The following is a 24,539-nucleotide window of genomic DNA, read 5'->3' as shown; positions in this document are numbered from 1 at the left end:
CACACAGTTAGACCCCGGGTTGGAGGAAAAAAAACAGGAGATGAAAGGATAACGGCCTTCCTTTTTCAGATGTGGGGCAGCTTGTTCTTAAGGGAAAAAACAGCCCCCTCTGCAGCTGCACTTGGTTCTCCACCTCCACTCCATCCTCTCTTTGTGTTTGGGCTTCTGGGGAAACAACAAGATCCCACGGTGTTTCCTTCCAGGATCCCCCCTCCCTCCAGAAATTCCCCGATGGCTGCCAAGCTCAGTGGTAGGAAAAATGAGCAGTTTCCAGACAGAGGCCAGCACACTTCAGAGGCAAGGAGTGGAGGCCACGCCCCTCCTGACTGCCCCAGCCCCACTAACAGTGGTAGGAGTGTGGTAGGTCACTCCGGTGGGCCCACACTCCCAGTTGCACTTACCCTTCAAAATGCACAGAGGAGGACTGAGTGAGATGCTGGCAGAGGGCCTGGCTGAGGGGAGGGCGCAGAGAGTCATCCCCCAAACCCCTTGTCGCTGTGCCCCTGCCCCACATCCTGGGCAATTAGACTACTGTGCGGGGGAGGGGCATCAAAGGCGGAGGGAGGCAGGTACTGTGCACCCAGCTATACACCGGGGACTTGGAGACAGCGAACCTGAAGTTCAATAGGCATCCATTTAACGGTTCCCCAGGCGTGGTGCTAGGGATCAGGGCACAACAGGCTGCAAAATGGACCCTCACAGGGCACCAGGAGAAGGGGGGTATCCAAAGGGACACGTGGAGCCTATGCTGCCTTTGCCACCCTCCTTCTCCCTGCCCTCCTGCGCAGCCCCGCGTGCCTTGTATTCAAAGTCCCTGTGTGTTCTGCTCACTTGAAACTGACTCAGGTGAGGGGCTGTGCAAACAGCAAAGGCTGAACTGAGGATCGAAGTCCCTGCAGGAGAACCCGCCCCAGGAAAGGTAAGCCAGGTGTTAGGGCAGGGAGCTTGGCTACCACCGTGAGTGTGAGGAGTTGGGGACTGAGCAGAGCGGTGGACACGGGCAGCCCTCAGGAAGGGCCATCATCCTCCCTGCCCGGGCAAGCTCAAGGGCAGCCACAAACAGCAAACTCGAATTTTCCATCTTTCATTCCAGGAAGGGCGCTGTGAGGCTACAGTGGGGAGGGGCAGGGGACCTTGGACCAGGATCTCTGACTAAGCCTGAGTCAGGGCTGCCTTCCCCTGGTCCCCACCTGCCCTCACAGGCCACTGAGCCACCTCTCCTGGCTCAGCCTCTCCCACTGTTGCCCCCACCCTCAACTCCTTTAGTGACTTCCTCTCCCTTCATAAAGTCCAGCCTGGCCCCAGACAGTGCTCTGCACCCAACCCTTCCCACTGACTGGCTCCCATCCTCCCAGCCTATCCTTCTCCTGCCCCACTACCTCTCCATACTCCTGTTCCTCGGGTGCTCCCGATGGCCTCTAACTGTCCTTCAAACCCAGCCCAGTAGCAGGTGCTCCCAAAGGCTTCCTGCCACCCTTTCCCTTCCCTGGGTAGGTATAGAACCCCCTCACCCAGGCCTCCTCCACCCCAGACCTGCTTCCTCCCAAGAGGCCATGACTACATCTCGCATCTGTATTTTTCCGCCTGGCACAGAATAGGAAAGGGATGAGGATTTCACTGAGCACCTACCATGTGCGGGCCACTGTAATGAAGGTCATCGCAAGGAATCTTCACCACAAACTATGACATGGTATTGTCTCATTTTTACAGGTAAGGAAACTGAACCCTCAGGGGAAGAGATGATTTCAAAGAACTTCAGAGCAAAGAATCTTTGACTAGAGTGAAGTAGACCCCCGAAGCTTCCTGGGAGAGGTAGAGCTTGATTGAGTTGGGTTTAAAAAGCGATGAGGATTCTAAGGAACACAAAAGAGGGAGAGAGAGAGAGAGAGAGAGAGAGAGAGAGAAGTAGAGCATTCCAGGCAGCTGGGGACTGAGATAAAGGAAGGTTGGAAGGCAGAAAAGCCCAGGAAGTGATTGGCAAGACTAACTAGGCGGTTTAGCAGAGCATTTGAGGAATGCTTAGACAAATGGCCTGGCTGGGGCTGACTCACACCTGTAATCCCAGCATTTTGGGAGGCCAAGGCAGGAGGACTGCTTGAGCTCAGGAGTTTGAAACCAGCCTGGAAAACATAAGTAGACTCTATCTCTATTTAAGAAGGGAAGGGAAGGGGAGGGGAGAGGAGTGAGAGGGAGGGGGAGGAAAGGGGAGGGAGTTGGAGGGGAGGGAGGGGGAGAAGAGGGAGGCGAGGCAAGGAACTGCCCCTTTTACCAGGAGCAGAAAGCCTGGAATGGAACACCAAGCCTGCCAAAGACATGGGGTGTTTCTGAGCAGGCTAGGCAGTGTTCGGAAGGGCAAGACCTTGTGGACAACCTCCCTGTCAAAAACCCTTCCCAGGAACCTGATTGGCCAGCGCAAGAGACCCTATGACCTCAGGCTCCAGAGATGGCTCTGCAAAGCAAACCCACCATGACTACTGGTCAGTGACTCACTTCTCCCAGGAGCCCACCCCAGGGCTTAGCGCGCCTTCACTCGGCCTCCCTTAGCCCTTGCTCTGGTCTCTGTGGGCTGGGTTGAGTGTTCCAGTGAAGAAGTGTGTGGAACACACATGCCTGGTGCTCACTTTCCTGCCCACGTGTGCATGTACACACATATGTGGGGCCTATGTGTCTCTTTCTCTGAGACCCACTCGAGATCTGCATGCGACTCAGGCCCCTCCCGGACTGTTACAGCCAGATGCACCTCGGGCACCACCCATCATCCCAGGAAAACATGCCCCTGCTGAATTCAGAGAATGCTCCAGAACGATTCAGGAAATGAGGACCATTCATGAGCACAGTGACTGATGCAGAGCATCTGACTCGCATCCACTGCCAAACTAACCCGAAGGTAAGAGACAGAGGAAAACCCCAGATGACTGCAATTTGGGGACACCTCCAACTCATGCTCACTGCACTTGTTCCGAAATGATAAGAGGGGAGATTTGGCACATGCTCTGGCCTCACAGGCTCTCATCACCATTGTCTCTGCCCCTCAAGGGTATCTAAGCACCATTGCCTTCAGCCCCCTCACCCTTAGAACTGACTGCCATAGGGCTAATTGCTTAGTCTTCAAGTCAAGGGGGACTTATGGAGTGGGCAGAGCTGCCTAGAGAGCCCCTTGACCCAAGACACCCCAAATGTACTTGGGAGGAAAGGCAGGGCTGGGGGACGGAGGCACTGTGGGGGCTCTTTCTGTTTGGCAGGAGCTGCAGCCACACATGCTGTGGCCACAGCACACAGCATACATCTTCCATCTCACAGTGATTGAAGATTTTGCCAAACCACCGGTCAGACAGATTTCCCCCCGAGCCCCACACTAATTGGTTTTTGGATTCTGCAGTCCAAGCACAAGCTCCAAGCTCAGTGCTGAGCTCAAACTCCTGGATGTCCAAAGGGCTTAGATGTGGAGGCCATGACGCTGAAGCCAAAGCTATCAGACACCTGGGCCGTGCATGTCTCTGCAGTGAGCCTGGGAAAGCAGCTCTGGGGATTGCACCCTCGGTGCCAGGGCTGGGGAGCCTCTGGCTCAGGGAGGCCTTCAGGGACAGGTGCTCAGCCAGCTGCCTGGGTAGGTCCCTAATGAGCAGATGTGTTCCAGGCTCTCTGCCCAAGGGGCAGCTGCACCTGGGCTGGAGAGCTGAGACTCCCCATGGCTCTGTAGCCTCTGTCCCCCACAGCCTGGCCCGACAGCCCCTAGTCCTGTTAGAGGAGGGCACAGCTGCCTGCCACCCCTCCTTCCCCATCTCCGCCTCTCTAATCTTCCTTGTGGAAGATTCCATCGGAGATTTTAGTTACATTTTCTACACTATGCCTGGAACATAGTAGGTGTTCAATAAATGCAACTTTTCCTGAGTGATTGGTGAGGAAAAGCTGGACTGTGAAGCCTGGCCTGTGGCTTGCCAGCTGTCCCAGCCTCAGGGTCCTCACACGCAGATGTGAATACAGTAACAGAGCACTTCTCGCCTGCAACAGTGCCTGGTTCACACTTAATGCCAGTTAGGTGATCTGTATTATTATTTTATCTTAAGAGAGGAATCCAGCTGTGTTTAAATGAGAGTTTGGGATAAAATAAAAGCTAGAATCTAGCCTTGCAGGTGGGGACATGGAAACTGGGTCTCCACCCTGACCCCTGCTGCCCACCCTCTCACATGCCATCTAGAGACGGCACTCCTCATGTAACGCTGCAGGAGGTGCTCCACTGGCACGAAGGGGGTGGGCTCTTAGCACAGGCCCAAACAGTAGGTGACTTTTCACACTCCCATCTCCAAGCTGTGTGCAAAACACTGATCTTGACGGGTTAAAACCCAGCTTCCAGGGCCGGGCGTGGTGGGTCACACCTGTAATCCCAGCACTTTGGGAGGCTGAGGTGGGTGGATCACTTGAGGTCAGGAGTTCAAGACCAACCTGGCCAACATGGTGAAACCCCATCTCTACTAAAAATACAAAAATTAACTGGGCATGGTGGCAGGCATCTGTAGTCCCAGCTACTTGGGAGGCTGAGGCAGAAGAATCACTTGAACCCAGGCAGTGAAGGTTGCAGTGAGCCAAGATCATGCCATTGCACTTCAGCCTATGCAACAAGAGTGAAACTCTGTCTCAAAAAAAAAAAAAAAAAGAACCCAGCTTCCAGAACGCCTCTTTCTAATCCAAGAAAGAAAGAGAGCAGATTAGATGCCAAAGCATTGCCAGGGTTCATGGGAAGTCTGCAGAACCAGAACCAGTGGGTAAAGATCCAAGACAGCCAGACTGCTGTAACAGCACCCCTCTTTAAACAGGAGAGCGCCCCACCCCAGCATCAGCAATCCTGCACACGGCCAGTCCCACAGCAGCCCTGCTACTGGGTCCTGGCATCACCCCACTTTACAGCCAGAAGACAGAGGGCACAATGACCAGGCAGTTTGCCTAAGATCCTACAGCCAGTTGGCAGCAGAGGCGAGATTCCGCCCAGGGCTACCCTGCATAAAGTCCAGGCTTGAAATCACAACTCTACACTGCAAATCGAGAATCCACCCACATGGCACTAAGCCAGGAAGCAGCCCTGCCAGGGGACAGAGGGCAGGGCAAGAAAACTGAGGCCACTCAGTGGTGCGCCAAGGGCCGGGAGAAGGGGTTACCACTGTGCCCTTCGCTGGCCTTGCTCAGGGTATCAGGTTTCAGTGACACCAACACCTGCTGTGGGTGCCTGGAAGTCAGACTCTCTGCCAGTGCCCACCACTCCTGTCCTCACCATGTTCAGGTGGAAGGACAAAGGAAAGAAACAAACCTGGGATCACTGCCGGGTTCCTACATGAGAGATGAGGACAGAACGGCGGCTACGGCGGAGCCTGCTCACGGAAATACAGAAAGTATTACATTTTATATTCTATTTATGTAAACATGTTTCTATATTTATGAAACTAGATAACTCATATAAATACATTTATGTATGTGTATAAACTATATATTTATATATGTAATGTAAATATGTAATTTATATAAGGTAAATATGTAACTTATATACATACATTTATAGAAATATATAATTTATATAATGTGAATATGTAACTTACATAAATATATAATGTAAATACATTTATAGTTATATATACTTACACAAATTATATAAGTGTTTATAAATTTTTATATAAATACATATTTATATAAGTTGTAGGTTCACATAAATATATAATTTTACATAATTATAACCACCATATAAATTAAAAAATAAAATGCTGCCATACACCAGGAATCCCCTTCATGTGTCCCCACTCATAATCCCTCAATGTCCTCCAAAAGATAACCACAATCATGACTTTATGTAAATCACTTATTTGCTTTGTTTTGTGGCTTTACCACCTACGTGTACATCAACAATTTTATATATATATATATACACACACATATATATATACACACACACATATATATACACACACATATATATATATACACACACACATACAAAAAAAAAACCTTTGGTGTTGTTCACATAAAAACTTGAATTCCAATGCTGACCCAGGCCACAATAAAGGGAGAAAAAACAGCAATTCGGGAGTTGAGGGGAAGCCACCCCATCACCTCCTGCCAGCCAGGCCACTCCCCTCACCCAGATTGCCACCCCTGATGGCTGTGATCTGTGAGTACCCAGGTTTGCGGGGGTGCTGGTGAACTGCCCGCCTGGCACCCTATCCAACAGCTACTGTCTGGCACTGCCTAAATCATCCCATCAAAAAGCGGTTCTGATCCTCACCTCTCTGTTGACCCAGGGGCAATACATTTTTTTAGTGGCTAGAAGTTGGTTATTTACTGCTATGGTTGGAAGGGTTGTGTCTTCTCAAAAGTGAAGTGTTGAAATCCTAACCTCCCGGTGACGGTGTGAGAAGGTGGGGTCTTGGCAAGTGGGCAGATCATAAGGGCTCCACTCTCATGAAAGGGACAAGTGCCTTTATAAAAGAGGTGCGAAGAGCTCTCTTGCCCCTTCTGTCAAGGGAGGTTGCAATGAGAAGATACCATCCACAAACCAGAAGGCGGGTCCCTACCAGATGTGAAATCTGCCGGCACCTGAATCTTGGACTTCCAGCCTCCAAAACTGTTGATAAATAAATGTTTGCTGTTTAAGCCACCAGTTTGTGGTATTTTGTTATGGCAGCCTGACTTGACCAGGATATTTAGAAAATAATTATTTAAAAAAGAACTTTTCTTTTCTTTTCTTTTTTTTCCTTTTTTTTTTTTTTTTTTTTTTTGAGATGGAGTCTCTCTCTGTCACCCAGGCTGGAGTGATGTGGTGCAATCTCAGCTCACTGCAACCTCCGCCTCCTAGGTTCAAGCAGTTCTCCTGCCTCAGTCTCCGAGTAGCTGGGATTACAGGCACACGCCACCACACTTGGCTAATTTTTATATTTTTAGTAGAGATGGGGTTTCACCATGTTGGCCAGGCTGGTCTCAAACTCCTGACTTCAGGTGATTAGCTTGCCTCGGCCTCCCAACATGCTGGGATTATTGGTATGAACCACTGCGCCAGGATCTTGCTGAGGTTTTGAAAGCACCCCCTTAGAAACCATCAGGGAGAACCTCTTCCTTCAATCCCCTGCTCTGTAAGAGCACCGAGTTCAAGAGATGACCTGTCTTCATGGGGGAAATTGAGTAACCCTGGATCTGCAATAGGAATTTACTACATAAACAGCAATTCACCACCCTAAATACCACCCAGACAAAGCGGGGAAATTTATGGCTATTTGGGGCAATCTGGAAAGAACCTCAGTGACAGTGAATGATTTTTATGTTCTTTTTTTTTTTTTTTTGAGATGGAGTGTCGCTCTTGTTACCCAGGCTGGAGTGCAATGGCGCGATCTCGGCTCACCACAGCCTCCGCCTTCTGGGTTCAGGCAATTCTCCTGCCTCAGCCTCCTGAGTAGCTGGGATTACAGGCACGTGCCACCATGCCCAGCTAGTTTTTTGTATTTTTAGTAGAGACAGGGTTTCACCATGTTGCCCAGGATGGTCTCGATCTCTTGACCTCGTGATCCACCCGCCTCAGCCTCCCACAGTGCTGGGATTACAGGTGTGAGCCACCACGCCTGGCCTGATTTTTATGTTCTTAAGAGAGAAAAAAAATCTAAGACCAGCAGGAACTCCAAGGGGTTTCATTTTCTTTTTAGGTGGAAGCAGCCACATGAGAAGGGATTGCTTATCAAGATTTCAATCGTGTAACAGATCTCCAGCCTCGGAGGCGTATTTTCAGTTTCGATTCAGATGATAAGTGGGGAGAAAGCACCCCAGGTCTTGAAGTTAGCTTTTTCCCTCTTCACAGACAACCTCCAAAGCAGGGCAGCAGGCAGCTGCTAGAGATTTCTCCACTGAGTTGTCTCCGCTTGCGGCTTCCTTTCATGAGTGGGGACCAGGAGAAACCCCGTCTCTGATGAAGGTGGAGGATGAACAACGAACCAGACCCACGCTGCTCAGCACATCTGATGGGGCCAGAAACACAGGCTGCAAAGGCTGAGAAAGCCTCTCAGGGGTCATCTGGTTGGACAGGTGTGAAGACCTGGCTGCACTTGGAATCATCTGGGAAGACTTACAAATATGGATTCTCAGTCTCACCCCCAAGGATTCTGACTTGGTGAGTCTGGGATGAGGCCTGGGAATCTGCCCCTGTGTAGCCAGCAGCGCTCCACTTGGACCTGCATCTGGGGACCCCTGGGACACCCTGGCCCCCTTAATTAATAAGCAGAACTAGCCCCAGGGTAGAGAATGAATTCGGTGCTTGTCACCTCGTTACATAATTTAAGGTGTCCCTAGTTATGCCCAGCTGACTCGAGCACAGACCTCCCAGTCATTCTCCTCTCCAGAAGCACAGGGTCGGGCATGGGAGGGGAGTACACATCCATGCGGGCATCTATTGAATGTGCCAGGCCTGTATCTCTATTATCTCGCCTCTATCCTGTGAAGTAGACTTTATTATCCCCATTTTACAGATGAGAAAACAGCCTCAGAGAGGCTGAGTCATTTGGTCAAGGACACAGAGTTGCTGAAATGACAAGGCTAGCTTTGAACCCAGGTGGTCCCTCCTTTGGCCCATGTTTAACTACAGCAGGGCGCCCTCTGGGTAGTGGTCTCCTTGGGGTTCCGTTGCAGCCTGGAGCACAAGCTTCTCTCCTGATCGTTGCCAGATAGCTTATTTCCAATGCTTTTTTTCTGGTTTTTAGTCGACTTTTCGTTGTATTCAGCCCAGTGACCTCTGGTCCTCTCTTCTGCTCTTTCAGGGTTATTCAGTGTTTTGTGTTTGTGCACCTTGACTGCACAGAACAGGGGCCACAGGGGACAGGGGCCGCAGAGCATTGCTTCCCTCCCCGGGGCCTGGTACCTAGCAAGCACTAGCAGGCAGTCTGGCCATAGCAGCTGAGTGATGAGTGAACCGCTTGGAGGCTGCACGTGGGCCCAGGCTCTTTTAGGTCTATCTTCCCTAGAGGCAGCTGTGAAAACACACAAAGCAGCACCCTGAGGCAGCAATGGGTCCAGCATGGGAGTCTGAGGAGCTGAAAGAAGCTGAGGTGGCCACAAGAGCCCAGTGGGCAGTGAGGTGAAGCTAGGGAGATGGGCCAAGGCGGGTCAGCCAGGGCCATAAAGCGGATGGATTTTTGTCCTGAGAAAGCCAGCTTTGACAGGGAAGGGCCATGCTCCTGCGGCCCCTGGGTTACCAGGCTGTGCTGCCTCCTGTACTGATAGCTGCCCCTTCAATCAGGAGCCCCACACTGTTCACGGGGTAACTCCAGGCCCTGGCTTGCAGTGGCATTTATTGTTTTGCTGCCTTGCAGCAAAAAAATGAAGCATGAAAGGCAACCCAGAGTGAAATCAGATTACAGTTTTACAATGTCTGTGACTCAGGAAACACATCCTTTGTCCCCTTAGAATTTATGACAAAGCCAGGTGAGAGCTGGGTTGAAAATGACCTTTGTCCAAGAAAAAAAGGTTTTGCTGAGCAAATTAAGAGTGCGGATGAGACTGGGGGAAAAGCTTAAATTGTACATGAAAACTGTTTAAAACATTTTAGGAATGTCAGCTTAGTACAACTGACACCTGGATTGCCTAATTCCATAATTCAGGAAGCTCCCCACTCACCTCCACAAAAAATTAGTTTGAATTGATTATATTTAATTATATTTGAATGCCTGAAACTGAACGATCCCAATGCCCACTGCGTTGTTCATAACATTTGAAGCATGTGGTCTGACTCCAGAAAGCCCCTACCTCGGCATGTTCACGCTCACAAACATGTCGAAACTGGCCCTATTTTTAGTCGACCTTTAAGATTATACAGCCTTATACCTGAGTCTACCTTTGATTTCAGCCTCTTTAATTTGAATCCTTCAACCCTGTGGAGTTTTCTAAATAAGCTCTGCCAGCTGCTATCAATACAGGCAGACTCACACCCCAACTTGGGTGGCACTGACTCCATTTCCTCAAAGATAACACAGAAAACAGAAAAAATAAAATTAAAAAAAAGGCCGGTGTGGTGGCTTACACCTGTAATTCCAACACTTTGGGAGGCCGAAGCTGGCAGATAACCTGAGGTCAGGAGTTTGAGACCAACGCGGCCAAGATGGTGAAACCCTGTCTCTACTGAAAATACAGAAATTAGCTGGACATAGTGGTGCATCTGTAGTCCCAGCTACTCAGGAGGCTGAGGCAGGAGAATCATTTGAACTCAGGAGTGTGGGTAATCCCCCACATAGGCACCGAGGAATGAGAGCTAAGCAGAACCCTGGCACAGTTAGGGCTTGAGGAATATCTCACTTTACAGTGTTACTACTCAGCTATTTCCTTTTATATAACCCTTTACATAATCATTTATTAGTTTATAGAAATATGGCTTGACGAATCCCTTTATATAATCCTCTATATATAATCATATAATAGTTGATAGTATGAGTGCCTAAAGAATATTTCCCTACATATATACCTATATCTTAGTTCATAATCGGAGGAATGCCTAGAGTGGACACAGTACAGAGCATGAATTAAGGAATAAGCAGCTTATAATCGGAGGAATGCCTAGAGCAGACACAGTGCAGAGCATGATTTAAGGGAAAAACAGTTATGCCAGGACAAGAATCCATGGCCCACGCGGCAGCGTTCAGTATCATAAAGATACCCGCTGTATGGCAGGCTTGGGGCGAGAGCCACTCCTCCTGATAAAGGAATTGTAGGACCTTGCTCCAGTTCTTGTGGAAGGCTGCCCTCAGAACGCCAATCCACCTTGGTGACTGTGAACTTTATCAGCTCTTGCTACTGTGCTGCTTGAACAGCATCTTCCCGTAGAACCCATTGGAAGCTGCCAGAAGATGGCAGTAACCCTGACAGCTCTGTCACTGCTATGTGACTTAGAGCATCCTCCTATAAATCTTTCTAGAAGTAGTTTGACCATAGATAGAAGTATTGCACACTGCACAAGGCCCACCTTCAAACCTCGGTGACCTAATGGGGGTGGACCCCTTACTGCGCACGGCCCTTGCCTTCGTGGGAATGGGCCCCTTGCTGTGCACTGTCCACCTCCTGGCCTGGGTGACCTAATGGGGGTAGACCCCATGTTTTATTGCTCAAACCCTATCACTATCCTTAAAGATGATTTCACTCACTGCCCTTCCCCCTAACCTATACACAATAAATACTCATGCTTCTGGACATTCGGGGCCTCGCCTGACTCTGCTTATAGGTGGCGTGGCCCCCGAGCCCAGCTGTGTTTTTCTTGTACTTCTGTGTCCTGTCTCTTTATTTCTTCGATCCTGCACCTCAGTACAGCATAAGGCTCACCCCACGACCCTGTGGGGCCCTCAGCCCTACAAGGAAGTGGAGGTTGCAGTGAGCCAAGATTGGGCCACTGCACTCCAGCCTGGGTGACAGAGTGAGACTTCATCTCCAAAAAAAAGAGAGAGAGAGAAAAGAAATCAACCTCTAAAGACACTAGGCTTTATGTATCAAGGGTCTTTAGCATACAGTAGTCCCCGCTTATCCATAGGGGATCTGTTCCAAGACCCCCAGTAGATGCCTGAAGCCACAGATAGTACCAAACCCTGTATACACTATGTATATACCTGAGCATACAGGCCTGCCATAGAGTTTAATTTGTTAATTAGGTACAGTACTCTTGTGCTTTGGAGCCATTATGTCAAACAAGGGTGACCTGAACAGAAACACAGCAATGTGGTGACAGCTGATGTGACTGCCTAAGTGACTGAAGGGCAGGGAGCAGGCCCGGTGTGGGGATGATGGACAAAGAAAGGGGTCACGTCCCAGGCGAGATGGAGAGAGACTGTGTCACGCTACTCAGAATGGAGTACCATTTAAAATTGATGAGTTATTTCTGGAATTTTCTATTTAATATTTTCAAACCTCGGTGTATTGCAGGTAAATGAAAACTCAAAAAGCAAAACCGCAGATAAGGGAGGAACTACTGTATTCCGTCCTTCACCATGGCAAGCCTATTTCTGAGAATCTACCCTGAAAAACAATGTGGATGCAAAGAAGCCATGTGTGAGAAAGAGCACAGTCTCTTCATTTCATAAAAGAATGGAAGTAACAGGGCCGGGCGTAGTGCCTCATTCCTGTAATTCTAGCCCTTTGGAAGGCCGAGGCGGGCAGATCACAAGGTCAGGAGTTTGAGACCAGCCTGGCCAATATGGTGAAACCCCATTTCTACTAAAAATACAAAAATTAGCTGGGTGCAGTGGTGAGTGCCTGTAATCCCAGCTACTCAGGAGGCTGAGGCAGGAGAATTGCTTGAACCTGGGAGGCAGAGATTGCAGTGAGCGGAGATTGCACCACTGCACTCCACACTGGGCCATAGAGCAAGACTCCATCCCCCTGCCCCCAAAAAAAGAATGGAAATAAATACACAACAAGAGAATGGGTGAGTAAAGTATTGGACTTCCCTTAATGTAACATCGTGGGGCCACTGAAAAGATGCTCGTAAGTGTTTCTATCTATGGCATTTCAGCACATTTAAGACACTTGATTAGAAAACACACCACTATTTCACATACCTTTAAGGAAGAAAACACCCAGAATGGGTTATCTAATAAAGGCCATCTAAGTACAGTTGGGATCCTAAAGGTGTATTTCTTTGGTGTGAGGGGAATGATAAGCAACCTTGTCAGGCAGAAAGAGCCTGTGAGGAAATTTCCATGTCCCAACCACAGACCCGGATGCAGGCAGGGAACAGAACCGCCCCCGAGGACGTGCACAAGCCAGTACTCACGCTGGTTTGAGTCTGAATTTGCACTAAGATATGATCTAGAAATACCCCAAGTAAATGCTGTAATTGAATTTCAGTTTAATTTCAGGTTATCTCAAGTTGGCAGCGCCCCAGGTGATTGGCAGAACGAATACAGCCTCCTCTGGGAAGAGCCGAATTTTAACACTGGCTGACAGTGCCTGTAAAACATCAGCCACTGTAGCATGCAAGATCCAGAGATGTTACAATGTGAAATAAGTGAATCTTAGAATTAACCTGAAGCAAAAAAAGCAGAATAAAATGGTATGTGGATGATGACAGGACATCTTTGCAGAGCAGACCAATTGGAAGGAAAAACACAGTAAAATGTTCCCCGTGATTTTCTGCAGGTGGTAAGACTACAGCATTTTCTTTCTTTAAACGAGTCTGTATTTTCCAACTTTTTCTAAAGTGAACATCGAAGAAAAGGAGAAATAAAACAAGGTGAAGCAAGTGAGAGGAGAGTGACTTTAGGTGGGGCAGTCAGGGAGGTGACCCCTGAACTGGGAAGGGACCAGCACAGGAGAAACCACCTTTAGAGTTCACTGCTACATCTGTATCCAGGATAGGGCCTGGGTCACAGGGAAGATGCTTGATACATATTTGCTAAATTAATACATGGGTTAAGGAAGGAAAAAGCTGCTAAAACAGGAGCCTAGGTCTTAAGAGGTCCCAGCAGATTCTGGCTCTTCAGGGAGCCATTCTCACTGGACTGAGCCGTTAAACAGGGCCAGGCCAACAGCAGGGCCCTGTGGAAAGCCTGCAGCTGTGGGGTTAGAGGACCACGGTTGTGGTCTTGGGCCTGTTTCCCCATCTGTCAAAGGAGGTTAGTGCTGTGCCACCTCAGCCGCCAAAGTGAGCTCCACATGATACAGTGCTTTGAAATATTAAGCCACGTGCGAGCCTGAAGGGCTGTCATGCTCCAGGAGGTCCTTGTGTGAGCCCAGCAGCAGCTCCCTGTAACACTGGGACCTGTGAGCTTCACACAAGCTGCTTTGTCTCAGGAGGGTACCTGTGCTCTGCGGCTCAGCACACGGGAGATACCACATCAGCTCCTGCCCTCCTGCCTGCATACACTTTCCAGATTCCATTACTGTGTATGGGCCTGTGCTGGAACCTGCTAACACAGAGATAAGAGTTGGGTCCCTGTCCTTGAGAAAGTCATAGGGAGCCCAGAGAGCCAGATGAGCAAACAGGATGATACCCGAGGGAGGGGACGCCCAATCTGCTGCTGAGAGGCAGTTAACTGCAGCCACCATTGGGGAATAATAATGGAGGCACTGTAGGTTTTCACACATTGTCTCCTTTTGCCTTCATAGTTTTGGGAGGTTAGCTCCATTTCAGAGATCGGGGCTGGAAGCTGTCATCTGTCAAGGTCACAGAGCCTGGACTCGCACCTGGGCCGGGGTGACTCGCTGGCAGTGGGGAAGGCAGGGAGACAGGAGGAGGCTATTGTAGAGGTGACAGCATGCTCTTCATTGAGAGACAGGGGCTAAGGGTAATGGTGGGCAATGAGGCTGGCACAAGGCCAGGTGGCCTGTGGCTTCTTTGTGAAGGAGCTGATGTGAGCAAATCCACAAATCTGCCTGAAAAGGGAAAACTTCCCTGGGCTTTCTGCGCAGGTCATCCCCCTGCTCCAAGCCAGCCCCTCAGAGAACATTCAGCAAAGGCACCCATGTCCTGCAGCAAGACGGCTGCAGGGGAAACCTGACTCCCGCCAGCTTCCAGCTGCTCTGACCGGCAGTGTGCCCAGGTGTCACTGTCACCCTGGTCTGCTGTGGAGGGTGCCTTGCTCTCCCTGGAGACCCAGCTCAGCTCTTGCTGAGCAGTGGCCGTTTTGTGGGGCAGGAAGAGCCAAGCTGGGTCTGGCTGCTGACACTGAAAAGAATTCTAAGGAACTTTCAGATGTAATTATGGTTACTAACAGGCTGACCTTAAAATAGAGAGGTGATCCCAGGTTAGCTGAGTAACCCAAAATAATCACAGGAACTCTTAAAAGAAGGAAGGCAGAAGAGAGACTCCAGGCATAAGGACTCAACCCACTACAGGTGGCTTTAAAGGGAGCCACAGGTTGGGAAATATGGGGGGTTGAGAATGAACCCTGAGGCCCACAGTGGGCAAGGAACAGTGACCTCAGTCCAGGCTACCAGCATAGGCTGCTTTTCCCCAATCGGGGTGTGCAGGGGCATGTGGCCCCAGAGGGTAAAAGATGGGGAAGTCCAGGGATGTGTCCCCACCCCAGAGTCTCTCCCGTTTGGCATCCTCAGGGGATGCCAACAACTTGACGGACAGATGCCGTCTTGCCAACACAGAACTTGAAGGCACGTTCACTGCTGGAGTGTTCACAGCCAGACCTCAGCCTTGCAACTCAGGCGGAGCACCAGCTAGGCGTGTGATGCTGACTTCTGACTCTCGGGACGTGGGGGTTAGTAACTGGGTGCTGCTTTAAACTGCTGTATCTGTGGCAATTGGTTAACAAGGTAGTTGGAAATGACTCATCAATGAGCTATCTGAAAAAAGGTCACCTGGGCCGGAGAGTGGAGGGAACAGGGCTTAGAATGCTGGCCATGAAAGGACACTGGTCCTGCTGTCAGCTTCACACTGCCCACAGGAGCATCTCCTCTGGGACAGGAGCATCGCAGTCATGAGTAGTGTTGAATGCATTCCTTCACTCAATCATTCAGCCAACGTTTCTCAAACATTTGCTAAGACATAAGTGCTAGTTGGGTGTCTGGAGCTCAAATCTCATGAAAGGACAGAAGGCCAAACAAACGACACCCAGTGAAATGAGTCCCAGGATAGGAAAAGGCCCCCAGCGCTACCCCACCTCTGGCACCCAGATGCAGTGGGAGGTCAGAGAAGGGTCACTGGTCCGCCAGGGGTCAAGAAGGTTTCTCAGGGCTTGAAGCCCTGTCCTGGGTTTTGGTGCCCAGGAAGGAGAGAGAGGCCATGTTGGATGCCCACACTCAGGGGGTAGCAGCATACTGGCTGGGCTGGCACATGGACCATAAGGGTCTTGGCCACCAGGTGTGCCAGGCAGCTCAGGAGGGCCTCACAGTTCAGGCAGGAAAGTTGGGACTGAGGATGCCAAGCAGGAAAGAGACTCTGGGGAGGGGACACATCCCAGGACTTCCCCATCCTTTAGGACAGGGACCTTCAAACCATGTCAGCCTCTACCCTCTGGGGCCACATGCCCCTACACACCCTGACTGAGGAAAAGCAGCCTATGCTGGTGGCCTGGAGCACTGCACCCACACACACCGTCTGTAAGTGAATGAATTTACGCTGTGGTTTGTATACCAGCCTCGGAGACTGTTGTGCCACCAGCACCTGGCACATAGCAAACAATCCATATTAGTTTTACAGGCAAATAAAAGACAAAGGCAGGTCCGTGAGAGGCTGACCACATCACGGAAAACAGTGAAAGGTGGGTGTCTGATGCTCAGGACGGGATGGGGGAAGAGGTCAAGGCTGCAGGCCAAAGGAAGCCAGTTGGGGACAGAGGGCAGACAGTATCCCTCACCCTGTGGCACAAGCCTGGAAGCTGGCTCTGCCCTCCCTTCGGAGCTGGGCAGCAGAGGCACCACTGCACCATGACAGGACACTTTCATAGCCTCTTCTTGGAGGACTGCACCTGTCCTGAATGAGGAGTTCAAGGCAGGAAAATGCACTCTCAGCTCCATCTTTGCCACAAAGGTGGCAGCAGGGGCCCTGAGTTCATCTGGCAACGCAGGAGACTGAGGACTTCTGACTGTTTTGCAGGGTCCAGAGAACCTGATTGCCACCAGCTCCCCAAGGGGTGGGGGCGCTTCTGGCAGGCCCCTCCCCTCCACGAGCTCTACTTTCCTAGTGTGGTCACATTAATCACTTGCACATCACTAAAGGCAAAGTGCAAAGTTCCATGTTATCAATTCATCTAATCCTCAAAACAATCCTATGTGCTTTTCCTAGCCCATTTCACAGATGACGAAGTTGGACTGGTGAGGGGGTTTTCCACTTTTACAAATTTGCAGTTGACAAATCCTTCTTGGAAGAAAAAAGTACAGAAAAGACCAATGTGGAAAACAGACAGATTGGAGCAACTCTGGTTAGGGGAGGAGTTGAGGGAGATAAGGCTAGAGCCCCACTTAGCTAAGGCTCTCCCCACAGGGCTCGTAGAGGCTCTCCAGAAACAAGAGGCTCTGGAGACACGTCTATGAAGTCAGCCTTCAGGGCTGAGCCTGAGGACTGGTGAAGCTCACTCAGCTGGACTCCCTTCCCCAGGGCCACAGATGCCTGGGGCTTAAGTGAAGTTGTGGAGAGAGCCTTGGGGGCTGGGACTGTCCGCCCCACACCCTGAACACCCTGCTCATGCGCCAGGGGTTCCGGACGGCCACTCGGTGGAGACCCTAACAGGTCCTCTGACGGCCTGTCAGGACCTGTGTGACACCATTCCACATCAGGAAATAGGACTAGGAGAGACTGGTGAGGGCAGGAAGGAAGGCAGCCAGGGCTCTGCTGAGCAAGGGGACAGCAGGGAAAACAGGTAGAAATCCTCCAGGGTCTGCCCAGCTGGCCAGAGGGTGAAATGGGTGCTCCAAATCACAGACTCGCTACAGCATTGCTGGCTCTTAGAGATCGCCCAGGCCTGTCCCCCAACTTTACAGACCCGGAAACTGAGGCCCAGAGAGAAAGGTGAATTTGCCTAGGTTTCTCAGCTGATGGGTGGCAGGGACTGGATAAGAACCCAGATTTCTTGACCTCTCGTCCAGTACCCCTTTCCCAACATTGTTCTGCGAGAATAACACGGAGACAGGGCCAAATAAGTCAAAATGAGGACCAGACACTTAAAGGTAGGAGTCCTGTATCTGCGACGCGATTCTCTGCTATCCTGCCGGGTGACCTGGGGCAGGAAGCAAACCCCAAACAGAGTCTGGATCCAGTTTCCTCCCTGCTCAGACGTCCAGGGGCCCAAGTGGGGTCTAACACCCTCCCCAGCACCCTCCACTTTGGAGAGGGACAGGCACAAGAGCGCCGCTGCCGCCTGGGCTCTGCACAGCCACTTCGCAAGCAGCCCGAGAAATGTCCGTTGCTCCGCCAGGCGGAGTTCTGCCCCGCGAGTCTTCATCCCAAGCAAGGCCCCGGGTGCACTGAGTCCACGCGCGGGCCTTTTGTTTTGAGCCAGGGACACACGCGCCGCCGCCCCGCGCCGGCCCGCACAGGTCTGCGGCGCCAGCATCCGTACAGTTACCGGCATCCGCTCCCTCGCTCGCAAACTCCCCCAGTCGCCCGGCCACCCGCCTCTGCTCCCACGCGCACCGCTCCCCACGCCGCGCGTGGGTCGCTGCAGCCTCACAGCTGGCGCCCTAGCACCAGGCGGGTTCTCGGGGAGCCGCAGCTTGCGCGGGGAGGGGAGGATCCCCGCAAAGTGGGGTGGGGTGCTCCGCGCCAGGCCCCGCCCTCCCCGCAGGGCCCCGCCCCGCCCGGCCAGGAGGATGTGAGCTCACTCCCGCCTCCATGTTCCCGGAGTCGCCTGGAAGCGTCCGTCCGAGGTCGCGGGCCGCCTGGGGAGTCCGCAGCGCGCCAGGCCCCTCCGGGCGCCGCACGCAGTAGGTGCCATCCTAATGAGTTCGGAATGAAGGTGGGCAGCAGCGGGACCGAGGCACCCCGCCGGTAGACGCCGCGCCCCCCGGGCCCGCGCACGCCGTACCGCAGCGCGCTTCCGGCTGGGCCACGTGACCGCGCGCGCACGTGTTCCGGCCTCTCCGCGTCGCCGCTGCGAGCCTCCTCTTGGTTGCCCTGGCATTGGTGCGCCTGGAGCCGGCGTGGGCCGGGCCCGGGAGGCGGCGGCCCGGGGAGCCGCGGAGACGCGGGCGCCGAGCGTCACGGGGTAACAGGCCCGGGCCGGTGGGTGGCAGCCTCCGACATGAACCCCCGGGGCCTGTTTCAGGACTTCAATCCCAGTAAATTCCTCATCTACTCCTGCCTGCTGCTCTTCTCAGTGCTGCTGCCCCTTCGCCTGGACGGCATCATCCATTGGAGCTACTGGGCCGTCTTCACCCCCATATGGCTGTGGAAGCTTCTGGTCATCGCGGGCGCCTCGGTAGGCGCGGGCGTTTGGGCCCGCAACCCTCGCTACCGCACCGAGGGGGAGGCCTGCGTGGAGTTCAAAGCCATGCTGATCGCTGTGGGCATCCACCTGCTCCTGCTTATGTTTGAAGTCCTGGTCTGCGACAGGGTGGAGAGGGGCACCCACTTCTGGCTGCTGGTCTTCATGCCTCTCTTCTTCGTGTCCCCCGTGTCCGTGGCTGCCTGCGTCTGGGGCTTTCGACACGATAGATCGCTGGAGCTGGAGATCCTGTGCTCTGTCAACATCCTGCAGTTCATCTTCATCGCCCTACGGCTGGACAGAATTATTCACTGGCCGTGGCTGGTGGTGTTTGTGCCTCTGTGGATTCTCATGTCGTTCCTTTGCCTGGTCGTCCTCTATTACATCGTCTGGTCCCTCCTGTTCCTGCGGTCCCTGGATGTGGTTGCCGAGCAGCGAAGAACACACGTGACCATGGCCATCAGCTGGATAACGATTGTCGTGCCCCTGCTCACTTTTGAGGTCCTTCTGGTTCACAGATTGGATGGCCACAATACATTCTCCTTCATCTCCATATTTGTCCCCCTTTGGCTTTCCTTACTAACTTTAATGGCCACAACATTTAGGCGAAAGGGTGGCAATCATTGGTGGTTTGGCATTCGCAGAGACTTCTGTCAGTTTCTGCTTGAAATTTTCCCATTTTTAAGAGAATATGGGAACATTTCATATGATCTCCATCATGAAGATAGTGAAGATGCTGAAGAGACATCCGTTCCTGAAGCTCCGAAAATTGCTCCAATATTTGGAAAGAAGGCCAGGGTAGTTATAACCCAGAGCCCTGGGAAATATGTTCCCCCACCTCCCAAGTTAAATATTGATATGCCAGATTAAAACTCCCAGAGAGGACCCAAGCACACATAGACTCCACCTTGCCTTTGCCTCTTGTTCATTCATCCCAAACCTGGAAATGGAAGCAGACTCCAAACACGGTTGTCTCACGCCCTGTTTGAGGTCGCTGCCTCATCAGTAGGCATCCTAGATGGAGTGATTTCCATATGTGGGTGTATGTGGTGTGTACCCGGGTAAGAGAACTTGCTTTCCAGGTTTGCACTTTCAGATGTAGCTGGGGGCAGTCAGCTGAATTGTTTTAGTAGGTCCTCAAAAGGAGTAACTACACAAAGTCTCTTTTTTAAGTGCTACTGTACCTATCAAAAATATTGTTAAAAAGTATTTTTGTACACTGCTAATCTAAAATTGTATTTCAGATTGTGCCTGTTATGACGTAATAGCAAATGTAAAGAATTCTCTTTCCCACCACTTGTATAAACCTCATAGTCGTTATTTTTAGTGTTCTTCCTGTTAAAATACTTTCTCCTTGGGCTTTGCTGATACTGGTCTTTGATATTCTGATAGATGAATTTTTCGAATGGAATGAATCCATGCGTATATAGTATTTATGTGAACATTTTAGCAGTGTAATATGTTGAATTCTAGTTCTCTGCAGTACGGTGTATTATGTTGAATTCTGGTTCTCTGCAATACAACGTATTATGTTAAAGTATATTTTAAAGCTTACATGTGAAGATACATGTCTATTGCAGATGTCCTTGAAGACTGCATAAAACAATATGTGCCTGGTGTGGCTTTTACCAAAGTACTAGGCACGAATATAGAGACTGCAAATCCCGTGGGTCTTAACATTTAGGTGTTAGTAACCGAGGTCTGTGCTGTATAAAGGTCTCTGGTAGTACCCGTTAGTAGAGGAAGAAGCCACTGCCCTTGGGAACTTGTGACATGCTCCAGTGTGGTACCAGGCCATAAAGTGACACGGTTGCTTAGCACCTTGAATTTTTCCACACAGGTAGTAACTGTGTGGAAATAAGCAACAAGTGGTTTGTCCATTTCTAAGCATCTTAGACTTACTAGTTGGCTGTACTGTAACGCATTACTTGTCATTGGAAGGCTGGAGAGAGTGGCCTTACCCAGAAGTGCCAACAGAAGTAGGTATCATTTTAAGGTCCAAACTTTTTCATCTGTCAGCAATAGGGAAACAACAGTTCCAGTTCTCTTTGTGGAGAAGTACAGTGTTTCTTTAGGTGCTCGTAGCACACCAGGGAATCGGCAGAAGCTGGATCCCGCAGAGTTGTATTCGTCTGACTAAGAACAAATAAATACTTTCGAAAGGAGGTTAAAACAGAAAGGAGTGTTGATGTTATTACTGTGGAGAAGACGGGATGGAGTCCACTTATTAGTCATTTACTAAAAATGATCTAAACTGCATTCCACACTCTGCCCTGGCCATGAGGCAAACTTGTTGGGTTTGGAGAAAAATAAAAACATAATCCTAAATTCACTATATTTGCTGTATATAAAACATTAAAATAACATGCTCTGTACACATGCTCTCAACAAGAGCCTGTGCTAGGAAGCTGAGTGCCAGAATGCCCGAGGGAGCCACAGCTCAGCTTAGTCGGCTGGGACAGAGCTTGCAGTCTCTGTCTCTCTGACACTGGCAGTTTACACCAGCCAGCAGCCCTGAGAGCAGTGGATGTAACTTTTTATAAAGAAGGATTCATTCATTCATTTTCTCAATATTTCTTTAAGACCTACCCTGAGCCAAGCATGGTGCATCCTGTGGAGATGTAGTGGAGAGCAAACAGGGAAGTGTCCTGTATAGTGAGAAGTGTGAGCTGTGCCCGCAGAGGGAAAGAGTCCAGAGCAGCCTGTACAAGACGCGGGGAAAGATGCTGCTGGCCTCAGGGTGACCTAGAACTTGAAGCCCATTTTTGTTTTCAGGAGCCCAGTGCTCCCCTCCACCCCTAAAGAATTTCTCCAAGACGTGGATTTTCATTTCAGTAAGATTGAGGGGTGGATGGGCAGGCAGTGCTGGAGGAGTTGGGAGGCAGGTTTGGGGGTTGCAGTGGGATCACTGGCCCTCCTGGCTGCAGTTTTGGGCCAGGAGCCTGGCACCTGGTGCCAACACCCCAACCTGAGGGGTCCCCCACAAACCGCCAGCCCATCTTACCTCCTGTCCCCCAAGCTGTCTAGTGTTGGAGAGCCAGCATCTGAAGTGTGGAAACAAGCTTTCTCACCAGGTAGGGCATCCGCAGTCAGGACCATTAGGTAAAAACGGAAGCGACAGGTTGTAGGAAGTTATTTGTCTGTGAGGCCGAGAGAACTTCAGCAGTGCCTGGGAATTGAGCAAATTGCCATGTAACACTGACTATCCAGTGTTCAGCGTGTATTGAATTCTGGAACTCTTCCTCCTGTGACGGGCTCAGTCAGAGTCAGCTGTTGCTGCAGAGCAACCCCAGAACCCGGTGGTCTCCATCCACAGATTCCCGTTCTCGGGTAGTCTACAAGTTGACTTCTGGGTTACGCTCCAGGCCCAGGTCTGATCAGGTCTGCTCCGCAACAAGTTCAGTATTCTGGGTCCCTGGTCGAAGTAGCAGCTTTTCCTGGGCCATGTTCTTTCTCATGGCAGAAGCACAAGAGGCTGAGCCCTACCCTGCAGGCACAAATATAGTCCCTGCTCACTTTCGGTTGGCCACAGCACATGGCCAAGCCTGACCTCCGTGGGGAGAGGCAGTGCACAGCCAGGGAACAATCACAGTCTGCATGGGCTGTCACTCCATGACCTCAGTGTTACGAGATGGTTCTCAAGGAATCACAGGATTTGTGGCAGATCACCCATGATGTGTTTCCCCTGACTCTGTAACTGGTAAAAGCTGTTTCCATTAGGAGGGCTCTGTTGGGGGTTTGAGGTGAGATGAGAAAGACGCTGCCTTCCAGCCCCTCGGTTAACAGTGGTGTGGCCCGAGAGCTCCACACAGGACAGTTTTGGGAAAGTGCTGGAATCCAAAGCTTTTCTGGAGGGCTATGCAGGGCACTTTGGAAAGGCCAGGTGTGGGTGCAGGGAGCCCAGCCATATAGGTGGAAGCTGCAGATGGTGAGGGAGGCCTCCGGCCTGGCCCTGCCAGGGCCCCAACTCAGTGAAGGAAGCTGTTGGATACAGGTCACTCAGCCGGGCAGGAAAGATGGGATGAAGCCCAGCAAGCTCACAGGGGTCCGGGGAGCTGTGTGGCTGGAAGCTCAGGCAGGGCCACAGCACGGGGACCATTTGCTGGGCGTGCTGCAGCTGCCACTGCCACTGCCACTGTCAGCATGACACCCACAAAAAGGGAGCCTCCAGACTCACCCCAGCTGCTGCAAGTGCTTCCTCAGCTGTCTTCCCTGAGCTCAAGATTGAGTACCAGGAGGGAGGATATGATCAGGCAAACCTCAGGTGTGTGTTCATTCTATAGCTCCCAGAACATGTGAAGAGAGAGCATCTGGCTCCTTTGTCTCCAGGAGGAGGCAGGACTCTGCCCAAACTCACTCAATAAAAGATTTTCCCAAAAGGAAGGGTGTTCTGATGCCCAAGATGACAGAAGTCCACTACACCACTTTCCTTGGAGATCTGATGTGCACATTTCCTCCCATCCTTACACCTCGGAAATCAGGCTCCCACCTGTCATAACACAGCCATGCCTCATGGCAAGACAACGGTTCATCCTTTCCCTAGGAGAAAAGAGAGGCGATGCCACGCTGCTTCAGCAACCATTAATACTTCGTCCAGCCCTTCACCCCGGGCATCTGTAGGTGTCTCTCCCTCTGGTTTGGCCATGGCGCTCTCTATTTAGAATGTACGGGTTAAAGTCAGCCGACACGCCATGCCATCAGAAGTGCCTCAGGGTCCTCCTTTTCCCAACCTCGTGGTTTTCTTCAGCCAGGATACCATACTGCAGCAGACTGAATGCAGAAGCAACTATGGGAATGCAGCGACCTTCTTTCTGTTAAGCCAGGCTTTAAAGGTCCACAGAAATGCAAAACGATGCCACTCCTACTGACGAAATGCATTTTTTGCTTTGGAAAATATAGGTTTTTAAAAATTTTTAAGTTAATATGTAATGGATGTAGGGTCTTAAAATGAACAAATAAATATTTTGCAGAGTTATTGGCTTTAATTTCTACGAAGCTAAATGTTGGCATAACTAATAAACAAGAGCTCGTTGGGGTCCTCAGTGGTTTTCAAGAGTGTGAAGGGGTCCTGTGACCAAACTGTTTGAGAACTACTACCCTGTATTATCATGGGGGAAAGAAAGAAGGAAAATAAAAGTTTAATTTAATAAATTAAAATCTGTAGGACGTAGTAGGGAAGGAAAAGCACAGCACAGGATGGCTTCTCTGCAGTCCTGATGCTTGTCCGCGGCAGCACCTGGGTCAGTCAGGTTCCTGAAGACAGCAGGGTAACTGACACCTTCATTCGGGGGCCTGAGCCCCATTGCTGGTCCTGCTGGCATCTTCCATTTAATCTCAGCATGAGACATGGACGTGCTCAGAGGAGCCTGGGGGATCACCTGGAATTTGGCCGTGAGCCTCTTGTCTTCATTTTGTAGAGGGAAGGCTATTTCCCCATGACTGTCTGTCAAAGGGGGAGGTGGGGCTTTTCCCAGGGGCTGGGATAGTTGATCCTGACTACTCCAGGGAAACAGGGGTGGACAGTTACACCCAAAGCTCACCAGCCACCTTCTCTGTTTTCAGGATGTCCTGTTTGTTAAACAGCGTCCCTGCAGGGAAGGGAGAGTGGAAGTGGGTTTTGAAACTTTCCTCTGCCGCAGCAGCTCTCTCACTCCCTCCCAGTCT

At 51.0% G+C, this 24,539-nt stretch overlaps 1 protein-coding gene and 1 long non-coding RNA gene across 9 annotated transcripts; both read left to right on the top strand.

Moving 5' to 3' along the window:
• Positions 1-374: 374 nt before the first annotated feature.
• On the top strand, positions 375-13,061 carry LOC103793837 (uncharacterized). 8 transcript variants are annotated; one of them, XR_013518991.1, is made up of 5 exons: positions 378-919; positions 1,594-1,710; positions 2,396-5,384; positions 7,829-8,137; positions 11,923-13,061. It is a non-coding gene; the product is annotated as an uncharacterized LOC103793837 (long non-coding RNA). The 8 variants fall into 8 exon arrangements; XR_008482190.2 differs by lacking the exon at positions 378-919 and adding an exon at positions 1,311-1,490; XR_013518989.1 differs by lacking the exon at positions 378-919 and having other exon boundaries at positions 1,311-1,710; positions 2,396-2,887; positions 4,815-5,384.
• Positions 13,062-18,263: 5,202 nt separating this feature from the next.
• TMEM185B (transmembrane protein 185B) lies at positions 18,264-23,850 on the top strand. Its single transcript, NM_001242325.2, is given in 1 exon segment — positions 18,264-23,850. A coding segment is annotated over 1 exon segment (1,053 nt). The 5' UTR covers positions 18,264-18,692; the 3' UTR covers positions 19,746-23,850.
• The last annotated feature ends 689 nt before the right edge of the window (positions 23,851-24,539 follow it).

Source organism: Callithrix jacchus, chromosome 6 (genome assembly GCF_049354715.1).
Source record: "Callithrix jacchus isolate 240 chromosome 6, calJac240_pri, whole genome shotgun sequence".
Lineage (NCBI taxonomy): Eukaryota > Metazoa > Chordata > Mammalia > Primates > Cebidae > Callithrix > Callithrix jacchus.
Note: the sequence above shows the minus strand (reverse complement) of the source record. Positions and strands in the feature narration are given on the sequence as shown.